Source organism: Cervus canadensis, chromosome 32 (genome assembly GCF_019320065.1).
Source record: "Cervus canadensis isolate Bull #8, Minnesota chromosome 32, ASM1932006v1, whole genome shotgun sequence".
Classification (NCBI taxonomy): domain Eukaryota; kingdom Metazoa; phylum Chordata; class Mammalia; order Artiodactyla; family Cervidae; genus Cervus; species Cervus canadensis.
Window position 1 is genome coordinate 17,227,409 of NC_057417.1, and position 12,327 is coordinate 17,239,735.

The 12,327-nt window shown below is 48.4% G+C and overlaps 1 protein-coding gene across 1 annotated transcript in view; it reads left to right on the forward strand.

Moving 5' to 3' along the window:
- Positions 1 to 1,380: 1,380 nt before the first annotated feature.
- The window catches only part of HS3ST4 (heparan sulfate-glucosamine 3-sulfotransferase 4), a 471,763-nt gene continuing 460,816 nt past the window's right edge, over positions 1,381 to 12,327 (forward strand). Inside the window, exon 1 of the mRNA XM_043456579.1 lies at positions 1,381 to 2,169. Coding sequence (XP_043312514.1) covers positions 1,460 to 2,169 — 710 coding nt within the window. The 5' untranslated portion in view covers positions 1,381 to 1,459. The remainder of the gene's footprint in view (positions 2,170 to 12,327) is intronic.

Sequence of the window (12,327 nt, forward strand, 5' to 3'; positions counted from 1 at the left end):
AGCTGGCCCCGTGGGAGATCCTGTTCGCGGGTGTGTGCGGGGCCAAACCCTGTCCCCAGGACGCAGAGTTCTCTAGAGCTGCTCCGTTAATGACTCTGCCCCATCTTCCCTTTGCAGACTGACTTCCCCCACCTCCGAGAAGCAAGTCTAGTTTCGAATCTTCCAAAGCCTTTGGATGTTTACCATTACCTCCCCAGGAGAGGGACGTGAGGGGTGGAAATTTCGCTGAAAAGAATATACTTAAAAAAAAAATACAATGAAGCGATGCACAGATACCCTGCAATCCAACTTGCCTCTGCTTATAAGGTGTTTAGAGCGATGATGGTCGCAATCTATTTCAGTCTAGGGAAAATCTAACTCCTTTAGTGGCAACGCCTCCAAGGGGCGCAGGTGTACCTGTGGTTAAGGGTGTGGATGAGGGAACAGCCTCATCTTTTGGAGCAGAATGCGCAGTCACCCGGTGGCGGGGACGGAGGCGAAAGCTCTGGGGGTAGAGAAAGCTGGGGGTTTGTGTCAACGCTCCACCCGTCAGGAGCTTCAAGATAAGATAGGGAGGAAGGAAAGATGGAAGTTGGAATGAGAGAGCTGTTATGGAGAGGAAACCACTCCTGGACCAAAGGCAGGAGGATATCCAGGGTGAGAGAAGGGCGGGTCGGGGGATGGGCGGAGTTGACTTGGAGTCCCAGTGGAAAAGGGGCAGCGAGAGGTCGCTGCCCTCGGGCCCCCCAGCTCGCCGGTGAGTAGCAGCGGCGGCGGGCGTCCGGCTCTACGTCCCTCAAAAGTACCGGGAGAGGAATGGAGGACCGGGCGTCCCGGGCTCCCAGGGGAGGGGAAGCACGCGGGGCGGGGCGGGGAACACCTCCAGCGAGTGCGTGCGGCGCGCGGGGTTGGGGGCGCGATCTCCGCTTCCCGGGGTGCCCCAGCCCGAGCGCACGCCCCCGCGCCCGCGCCCCCCTCCGCAGGCGCGCGCGAGGCGCACTCCCCCTTCCCTCGGCGGCGCGGGGCGCGCACCCGGCCCCCTCCGCGTCTCTCCGCTCTCCCGGCAGAAAGTTAGCAGCGGGGAAGGAACTCGGGGCTGCCACAGCGCGCGGCGGCGGCGGCAGAAGCTGGAGCGGGAGCCGCGGCGGAGCCGGGGAAGCGGGGGCGCTGCAGACGGAGCAGGTGCATCCGGCGGGTCCGCGCGCCCCCCTCGGTCCCCTTGCCAGAGGCTGAGGGGGGTGGTGGGGGGCCCCCCGGACGCCGCGGGGAGAGCGGGGAGGGGGGGCCATGCGGCCGGGCTCCCCCCCGGCGCAGCGGGACAGCGGCCAGGGCCGGGGGCGCAGCGGCGTCGCTTCATGCAGCCGGGGCGGCTGGGCAGCGGCGGCGGCGGCGGCGGCGGCGGGGGCGGCGGCTGAAACCATGTCCGGGCAGCGCCGGGGGCCGCCGCCGCCGCCGCCGCCGCCGCGAGCCGGGAGCCGCGATGGCCCCGTGGCCCGCACCTCCTCCGCCTCCGCCTCCGCCTCCATCTCTCGCCGCGCCGCCGCCGCCCGGCGTCTCGGCTAAGGGCCCGCCGGCGCGCAAGCTGCTCTTCATGTGCACGTTGTCACTGTCCGTCACCTACCTGTGCTACAGTCTCCTGGGCGGCTCGGGCTCCTTGCAATTCCCCTTGGCGCTGCAGGAGCCGCCGGGCGCCGCCGAGCCCCCGCCACCCTCGCTGCCGCCTCCCCCCGTGCGCCTCGGCGCCCCCTCGCAGCCGCCCGCGCCGCCGCCGCCGGACAACGCGAGCCGTGGGGAGCCGCCCGAGACCCCCAGGCAGCCCGCCGCCCCCGGGGCCGACGGCTGGGGGCTGGCGAGCGGCAGCGGGGGCGCCCGGGACGCCTGGCTCCGGACCCCGCTGACCCCCGGCGAGATGGGCACGGCGCAGAGCGCGCTGCTGGAGAGGGAAGCGCCGGAGTCCAGCACCACGGACGAGGAGCTCGCAGGCCGGAGGGCGGCCAACGGGAGCAGCAACGCCGTCAGCACCCCCGACTACGGCGAGAAGAAGCTGCCCCAGGCGCTGATCATCGGGGTCAAGAAAGGAGGGACCCGCGCGCTGCTGGAGGCAATCCGAGTGCACCCGGACGTGCGGGCGGTGGGCGTAGAGCCGCACTTCTTTGACAGAAACTACGAGAAGGGGCTGGAGTGGTACAGGTAGGAACCCGGGCTCGGCGGATGGGATGGGCGCGTGGGGGCAGACCCACGCGGGAAACAGCCGCTCCCCCTGCCCTTGGGGATCCGGGCAGCGTTCCGAGAGCCCTGAGCCCCGCGAGGGCTCTGCGCACCCTGGCGGGGCAGCTCTGGGGGAACGTGGAGAGGGCTAGAGGCTCGCCAGGGATCACTTTATTCCAGGGCGAGGAGAGAGGGGTCCCCCCTGCTCTGCCTGCCTCAGACTCCTCGTCCAGGGAGCTGTTTTCGGAATCTGCCTAGTTCCAAGTCTGGGAATCCCCAGCCGTGGTGTCCGCGGGGTGTTTCCTAACCTAGGCTCTTGCGGGGCGGTGCGCGTCTGTGTTGGGGACCCCGAGGAATGGAGCTGGACAAGCTGGATTGACTAAAGGGCTTTGGGATTTCCTGGAATCTCTCAAGATCGCCCTCAAACGCATTTGCGTGGCTGGAATCCAACTTCAGTATTTTCAGTTTAGAGCAGAATGAACCGGGAACAGTTAAAAAGATGATGCTGGCGAGTTTGGATGCCCCCACCTCCAGAACTTTCCGTCCCTCTTGGGCTGCTTGAACCCCGGGTTGATTTTGCATCAGGAGCGTCTGTGTCTACATGACAGTTGATTCCCTAGGAGTTTTCATACCCTGCACCTGCGCCTTTCTAACCCGTGCCTCATTGCAACAGATTGGAGCTTGTGTCTAGTGAGTTGTTTGTTCATCTCCCTCTTTTTCCACCTTCTGCCAGCAGCGAGGGAAAGGGAGAAGTAGTAAGATAAGTGCAGGTAAAATAAATTAATCGACCAGCGTTCTCCCCTGCCCTTCCCCTCTTTCCTTTTTTTTTTTTTCTTTTTTATCACTCTGGAAAACAGATCTGGGTGGCTGGCTGCATCTCGGTTGCATCTCAGTAATTAATTGCAATTGTCAACCAGAAACACAGGCTTTGTCAGCTAAAGTGATGTTATCATCTTAACAGAGCCAGTAGGTAAAATAAGGATTGTTTCCTGACAGGTCGCCTTCTTGTAGAAGAGACGTGCTTTTAAAGTTTAAATTACAGGCTGGGGAAGTTTTAGAAATAACTTAACTTTGGAAATATATAATAAATGTGTGTATTGTGATTAATTTCTTCCCCTTTTAAAAATATGCCTTATGCTTTCAGCTTGAGAGAAGTACACTTAGGCATAAACATTCCAGCACATTAAACTGAAACAGCAAATGTGTCTGTTCATGTCTTGTCTGTTTCAACAGAGAGAACTAATTGCAATATTTTAGGAGGCTTCAAACAGTCCCTTTCTATCAAAACATAAAACAGCAAATGCCTAATTTAACTGGAAAATCAGTATTTATAACATCATAAGCCATGGCTTCCAGTTTGCAATTATAATTAAAAAGGTGTTAGGATGATTAATGCAACAACAGCAAAATAAAAAAAAAATGGGGTATGATGTCTGGGAAGGTTTCAGTTGTTTAATTTTTGGTTGTAGGAATGTTCAGGTTTCTGCTGTGGGGTAACTGTGGCTCTAAGCGGGGTAACCATGGCTTTTTCCAATTCTAATTTTAAAGCTGTATATCGTGTGAGAAGTGTCAAATGCCCTTTGGAGGAGAGGGAGGCATAAAGATCAAATCTTTCCAACATGTGTTTGGGTTGCTCTGTGGCAGCTGGAAATGGAGAAGGAGGTGTTTTATTCAAATGACTTAAAATAAAGTTGATGAAGGGTGTAATGTGGACTGCATGTCAGGAGGTCCCATTGTAGAGTCGGGAGCATTCTCTGAATGAAAAGATAGATGATGCTGACAGATGCCACGTTCTTTTACACTGCAGCTGGGAAAAGGAAGTGTGTAAATTGCCTTGCTCATAGGACATGGCTGTTGAAGATCTTATTCCAACATGTGGTACCCTCAGCCATCACGGGTGGTCTTTGGGACTTAGCATCCCATAGGACTAAGAGATGCAAATGGAACTAGGTTCACTCGATTCTCACTTAAGAGGACCATGTGATATCTCTGTATCTTCCATCTGCTGCCCCAGCATCAGACCCAGGGTAAGTCCTTATTACACTTAGTGATGCTGATTGGAGTTACTGCAGGGGAATCTATCTAATGTCGAGGAGTCATTTTCCACCCAAATCTGGATGTTGAGACGACTCCCAGAAACCTTTTGGATCCTAGGATAGCTCTCCAGCCTTAACAAATTCAGCAGTGCTTTGGGGGCGTTTTAGGGATTTCTGTTGACTCCATCTCTTTAGCTCCCTCCTCTCTTCACGGGCTTCCCAGGTGGCTCAGTGGTAAAGAATCCACCTGGCAATGTGGGAGATGCGGGTTCGGTCTCTGGGTTGGGAAGATCTCTTGGAGGAGGAAATGACAACTCACTCCAGTATTCTTGCCTGCAAAATTCCGTGGACAGAGGAGCCAGGCAGGCTACAGTCCATGGGGCTGCAAAGAGTTGGACCCAGCTGAGTACACACACACACACAGTCACACTCACTCTCTCCCTCCCATGTAGGTAGAGGGGATGGCATCCTCACCATGTCGCAGAAGGGAAGCAGTGGCATTGATTCACACCAGTAACAGAAACCCTTCTTCCTGGTTCCCTGGTTCCAGTCTTTCAAATGGTAGCGTCTCTACTTAGATGTTTATAGTACCTCCCTGTTAAATGGTTATAGTATGCTATGTGTTTTATCTGAAATCTTACTCTACTGTTTGCCTGGTTGGAGAGTCACAGGTTAATTAAAGGTTTTGATCCCCTCTTCCCATTATTTGTTTTTCTCTTCTTTTCAACGTGCTTCCCAGTAGCCTACTGATTTGGTGAGTGATTCCGGTGGTTGTGATGTCAGCGAGAGGGAGAGCAAGAAGAAACTGGGGCTGCTCTCGGCAGAGCTGGCGAGAGTTTCCTCGCATTTAACTAAGCAGTCCGGGTTTTATTTCCTCTGTGTCACTCCGGTTATGTCTAAATCCGGGTTTTGCTTTCGCCTATGCTGTGGATCTACTGTGATTTAAAAACACGTTTGAGATTAGAACGTGTGCATCAGATTTGCAGGGCAAGATAGGCTGATGGATTAGGATGTGTGTTAAAGCTACGGAACAGCAAGCCTCACTTGGTGGATTGACACAGGCCAGTGATTAATAAATGTGGGTAGATAACACCCCCCCAAAGTAAAAGGACAAAGCCACAATATGCTTTTCAATACGAGCTGATACACGCTGTCTGGGCAGACACCTTACAGTCCTCTAAGGCATGGAGCCATGTGGCAAGCCAAGTGGCTGCTGCCATGGCAGAACTCCTCAAAGTGACAGAGATGAGTGAGCCGTGGTCTGTCTTGTGGATTACAGACCATCCAGGGAACGTGACTTCTTGGCTTTGGAAGCCTCTCAGCTGTAGGGCAATGGGAAGTGACCCTCCATGGGGTCAAGATGTTTTCAGTGCCGGCAGTTACGACACACGTCCTGTTGGCTGGAGGGAAATAGCCCGGGGAAGCAGGATCAGTAGTTTCGCTTGTGTTACCGAGAGGAGTGTAATCCTCAGCATCATTCAGATGAGGTGTCTAGAGAGAGAAGGAAGGAGGGCCGTGTAAGGCTCTGGCGTGTATTGAACATGTGTTATCATGGCAGTTCACGCTTTATAGACGTGTAATCACATCTAGGTGGCATGATGAGGCTGTGAGCAAAAGAGGAGCTTTTCTGCTTTACAGTTGGCCCTCAAAGGGGAAAACAACTTGCTCGAGGTTGCTTAGCCGTTCAGGGGTTGAGCTGAGATTTGAAGCCGCAGTTTGTCCAAAGGCTGGTGTGTAGAGTGCTAGCAAAATCTTTTCCTTCCTTCCTTCTTTCATTCAGCAAACATTGAATGATACTTATCCTGTTTCCAGTACTGTTTTAGGTGTTGGGGATACAATGGTGAACAAGACAGATGAAGCACCTCTTCTCCTGGAACTGACATTTTAGTGGGGGTGGGAGAAAGGGGAGACAGCGAACAAACAGGTCTTTCTGCTTACTCTTTTAGTGTGGTTACTGGAAAATTTGAAATTACGTATGTGACTCCTGTTATATTTATTTCCATTTGGGCAGTATTCCTGTAGAGCAGCGTTGTTTAAACTTTAAATGCACACAAGTCACCTGGGGGTATTGTTAACATGCAGGCTCTGATTCGATAGGCTACGGGAGGGACCGGAGAGTGTGAATTTCAAATTTCTAACGTGATACTGATTCTGCTGGTTTCTGGACCTCTCTTTAAGTAGCAGGGGCATAGAAAGTAATTCATGTGTGTGTGTATACATGTTATCAATGATGAGGGAAAGCCTCTCTAGAGGTGGTATAAGTATCGTGAATGAGTAAGATCCTCCCATGTGAAGACCTGAGTGGAGAGGTTGCCATGCAGAGGGCACAGCAAGTGCAAAGGCCCTGAGGTAGAAACAAACCTCATGACTTTTCAAAGGAATCTACAATGTTTGTAGCTGGGCAAAACTGGGTTCAAAACTCGGCTTTGCAACTTACTAATTGAATGATATGAATTGGATAACTGACTTAAATATCACTCAGCTTCAGTTTATCTGAGAGTAATTCCTTCCTTGCAGGGTTGTTGGGAGGACTAAGTGGAATAATAAAAGTGAATATATATTCTAAAAAAATGAATATCCCTTCATAGCTGCCATAACATTGACTGGAGGCTTTTATTGGGGATGTTTTTAGGAAAAGACTAATAATGATGGGCTTTGCAATCTATATCTGCTTAACCTTTTAAACCAAGGGTCACTCATCAGATGCCTTCAGGGCTCATGTGGGTAATACATTCTAGTGAAATAGACTAGGTGGGGAGAAACTGGGCCACAGACACTCTGTCCAAAAGGGCAGCCCCTGCTCTGTTCCAGCCGCGCCTCTTCTGTGTGCAAATGTGGCATCAGGGGAACCCTGTCTTCCACTTGGGAAGAGAAACTGGAAATCCGGGTTTTGATGTGAAGTGGCCTGGTTTTTAACATTGGCAACAGATTGAGATTTCTTAAAAGTGCCATGTGGGCCAGCACTGCGGGACAAGCAAAACACATCTGTGGGCTGGTCACAGCCAGCTGGCTACTGGTTAGTGACCTTTGGTTTAAACTCATTTCTGAAAGTAACTGGCCTACCAGTACCCTCTGCGGTTGCCAGAATTTGGTACCCTCTGCAGTTGCCAGAATTGTGGCTTAAGTGCACTGTTTCAATTTAGGTGTTTTCCCCCTTAACCAATTTTGCAACAGCATCAGGGAAGTCTCTCAGATATATTGTAGCAACAACAACAAAGGAAGCTGGATATAAACAGGAGCATGAAGCAGAAAAAGACAATTACAAATAAATTTCCCTTTTGTTCCCAGCAAACATTTTCTTGAGGGCGGGAAAGTTCTCAAGTTGTTTACTGCTTAATCAGGACTGCCTGTATTTGATCCATATAGATCAGTTGCACCAGGAAAATAGATTCTGGTCCTGTGAACTGAGTCAGAAAAATTGGGTTCTAGGTTTTTCTTTGCCACACACTGATTTTATTGGATGTCAGTTTTCTTAATAGCTTCTTCCTTCCTCCCCTCCTTTCTTCCTCCTTCTCCTTTCTTCCTTCTTTCTCTGTTATTTACATGATGCATGCATGCTCAGTTGTGTCCGACTCTTTGTGACCCCCATGGATTGTAGCCCACCAGGCTCTTCTGTTCATAGGATTTCCTAGGAAGGAATTCCAGAGTAGGTTTCCATTTCCTTCTCCAGAGGATCTTCCCGACCCAGGGATTGAACCCACCTCTCCTGTGTTTCCTGCATTGGCAGGTGGATTCTTTACCCCGATCCACCAGAGAAGCCCATTTACAGGATGAGACTTTATAATCTCCATAAGGTCCATTCAGTCACTAACATATTTTGGTTCTAGAACAAACTTCTGTCTTGGACTCTTCAGAGGAAAGAAGCTAGTCAGCTAGAAGCAATGCACTTTAGAATATGTATTTGTATCTCTGAACCTGTCATACAGCGTCCTCACTGTAAGACCTTGGATGAGTTAATATCCCCAAGCCTCAATTTCTTCATTTGCAGAATGGGCTCAATAGTATTTCCTTCCAAGGGATGATGTGAGAAAGAAATGAAATGACATTCAAAGTGCCCTACACAGTTTATGACATAATTTATTTCCCTTTCCCCTTCTTTTCTCTCTCCCATTTTCCTTCTTTTTGCTTTTCTTCTTCATTTTCCTTCCATTCCTTCCTTTTATCCTTCCCATCAGTACAGAAGGCCCTAAAGAGATGCTGTAATGCATTTTTCATTTGAACATAGCCTTTTATTTCAAGATTATGTCCGAATGAGGGATTTCCAACCCTGAAGCATCTCTTAAGTAGCTCTACAGAGAATAATCAAAACCAGATTCCAGAATTTAGTCTGCTGTAACTCGAGCTGAAGGAGAAGAGCCTGATTTCAGGAGGCAAGTGAAGCCAAAATTCTCCATCACGGGGATGGGACAGGGAGCTGGTGAGGCTCTCTGGGTTGGCCCGCTGACATTTTCTATAGCCTGTGATAGAAATTGATGCCACTTGCCTGGATAGGTACAGAGGAGTTTAGGATGCCAAGGCCATGCTTGTCTTCAGTTTTTCAGCAGAATTGAAAGCTTTTGAGAATGAAGGATGGTTCGGGCAGACCCCACAGAACTCCCTGTCTTGAGATTTGGCAGTTTTCACTAGGGAGTTCTCCAGCCATCACGACATGATTTATTTATTTTTATTTTTGTAAATCATGCCAGTCATTTTTACTTTTAAATTGAGTCAGGAGAGAAGCCGTGAGACTTCAGGTGAATGAGGGATTGCTAGGGTTGCATGGTAGAAAGTTTTAAAGGTTTTGGTTTTGCATAATGGATGATATCTCTGGAACTGATGGAACCACCACCCTGTTAAAGAATCTCTTGATTCTATTGGTTTCTGCAGTTTAACAAGCTCTTCTATAACTGTCTTGGGAATTTCAATCTGAAATTATAATTCACTGAGGGAGCGCTTCTGCCTATCTTGCCATTAATTAAAAGCAGGCAGTTGATTTTTAACACACGCTAGTTAGGATTGCCTTTCTTTAAAAACACTTTTTTCTTTAAACCTTTATTTAAGAATGTATAAAGCATATATGCAGGAAAACAAAGCATTAGGCCTTATTTTTTTGGCTATAAGTGATAGAAATTGAGTTTAAGCTATTGTAAATCGAGAAAGGTAATTATTGGTTTATTACTTGGAAAGTCTAAGGGGTCGTGGCTTCAGGAGAAGTTGAATCCGGGTCTCTGTTTCTGTCTGGTCTTTGCTGTGTTTGCTCTGCCTGGCCCCATTCTCAGGTCATCTCACTGCACTTTAAGCAGGATGGTAAGCAGCAACCCTAGGCAAGCATTGTTTGGTTTATCAATTCTTTTGGAAAACTTTTTTTCTTAAGGGCTTCTGTAAGAAATTGCTGGAGATGCTGTTGACCCAGATTGGCTCATGTGCCCATTCCTAAACAACCTGTGTGGTGCTCTCATCAGGCCGGGGGCGTGTAGCCACCCCTTTGGCTTGGGGTGGTGATGGGAGTAGGGAAGGAGGCTTATTCCCATTGCAACCATAGGGAAGAGTTTCCCCATAAAGAATGAGATATTCAAGGGTTCTGTTGATAAAAGAATTAGGGACCACTTAACACCACATATACATTAAACCTCTAAAGATCCGCTCTGGGAACGGTATATGATCTCTCCCACTTTTTTAAGTCAGAAAGAGGTACAAGTGGTTAGTTTGGGGAGGTTGAGTGTACTTGTTAGTTCAGTTATTTATTCATTAAACATGTATTAAATGTCAGCTATGTGTCAGACATAAATCAGTCATAGCCAGTGATCTGAAAGAACTCAAGTGGAGAAATGGACAATTAAGTGATTACATTACAAGGTAAAGTCCTGACAAAGTGTCATTTATTCTAGGAATGGAAGGATGGTTTGATCTTGGGAAACCTAATAAATTGTGTGATTTATTCTTCATACTTTTCACTTAGAGAAAAATCTTATTTATTTCATGGATGCTAAAAAGTCTGGTAAAGCTAAGCATTTATTCCTGATTTTTAGAACATTTGCTGATAAAATCAGATCATAACCCAAGGCCAGCATCGTATTTTATGGTGTAACACTAGAAATATCCCCGTTAAATCCAGAACAAGACCAGAATGCCCATTATCTTCATTGCTATTTACCATTGCTCAGGAATAAATAGGTAATCCAGTGAGGTGAAAGAGAATAAGAATGGAGAAGATAGAATTATCACTGGTTGCTAGTAATTTCATCTCTTTTTGGAAGACCTAAGATAAGCAATCCCCACTCCCACGCATAAAACTATTAGAAATAATAATGGAATTCTTTAAGGTGACTGGTAAGGAAATTACTATGCAAAATCTATCGTTTTCCTATATGCCCATGCCAAGCATTTTGAAAATATAATGAGAGAAAATATCCTATTTATAGAACCAAGCAAAGAGACAAAATAACCAGGAATAAATTTAGCAAAACTTGCAAAGGACTTGCAAGAACAAAATTTTAATACTTTAGTGAGGGGTGTCAGAGAAGAGAACAGTCACTAGGAGTCCTCTTTCTCTGGGATAGCATTTCTTTCTTTTCCTTCCCTACCCACTTGTTATTGGCTATCTTTGCTACTACATTTAGGTCAGGTGTGTTCGAGAGTGGTCTGAAGCTATTGCTTCTATGAACATAGTCAACATGTTGTACTTCAAATACAAGATTCCGTTACTTTCTACCTTTTACTTAACTGAGGGGAGGATGGTAAGACAACTACTACTGTCCAGGTTCATAAACAGTGTTGGAATTCCTCATGGAGGGCTGGTGCTGACTGCTTTCTATCTCAGGCTGAAGGGGCTTCACTGGTGACTCCGTGGTAAAGAATCCAGCTGCCCATGCAAAACACACGGTTTCTCTTGTTGAGCTCTGACAGAAAACAGCACAATTCTGTAAAGCAACTATCCTTCAATAAAAAATAAGTTAAAAAAAAAAAAGAGAGACACGGTTTCATTCCCTAGGTCGGGAAGATCCCCTGGAGAAGGAAATGGCAACCCACTCCAGTATACTTGTCTGGGAAGTCCCATGGACAGAGGAGATTGGTGGGATTGCAAAAATCGGATACAACTTAAGTGATTAAACAACAGCAAGAATCATTCCTAGTGTAGATTAACTGGTGAATTGGTGTAAATGAGTAAATTTAGGTGCACTCCTGTTGTTACAAAGTAACACCAAAAAATGAATCACAGACAAGTGATGGTTATTTAATGAAACTAGGAGGTGAAGATGTAAGATTTGGACCTGAAAGAATCATATGGTAAGAATCAATGTGGTAAGAATCTCAGTGGTGGACATATATGGGGGGGTGCCAGGCTCTGCTCCAAGCAGTGGTTTCAGTCATTCCAGGAACCTGGTGAGACAGCTACTGTGATCACCCACGTTGTACAGGTCAGGAAACTGAGGCACAGACAGGTCATGGGACTTGGTCACGATGTGGAGTTGGGATTCAGACCTAGGCGTCTGGCTCCAAACATACAGCATTTCTTTTCATTTGTCCCCACGCTGTTTTCCACTGGAAGGGCAGTCTTCCAGCTTCCTGGGAGTGAATAGTAAATGCCAGTATTTCTGTGCTGGAAGCTTTTGGTTTCCCACGCGTGCCTGGCCTGCCTACTGGACAGGCTGATTGTGGAGTTTTGCCCCTAAAACGGACCATGGAGGTGTCTCCTTTTCTCTTCTGGGACCAAGCTCATTCTCACTTCAGGACATTTTATTTTATTAAAAAAATTTTTTTAATGTAATTATTTTGATTTTGCTGAGTCTTTGATGCTTTGAGGACTGTTTTTCTTTAGCTGCTGCAAGCAGGGGCGACTCTATAGTTGAGTGCATGGGCTTCTCGTGGCGGTGGCGTCTCTTGTTTCGGAGCACCGGCTCTAGGGCCCAGAGGCTTCAGGAGTTGAGGCTCGAGGCTCTAGAGCACTGGCTCAGTAGTGGTGGTACCTGGGCTTACTTGTTCCTTGGCATGTGGGATCTTCACAGATCAGGGATCGAACCTGTATCTCCTGCATTGGCAGGCGGATTCTTTACTACTGAGTGCCCAGGGAAGCTCCAGGACATTTTAATTCTCCCCTTCCTCTTCTGGGAATTCTCCGCCCCCC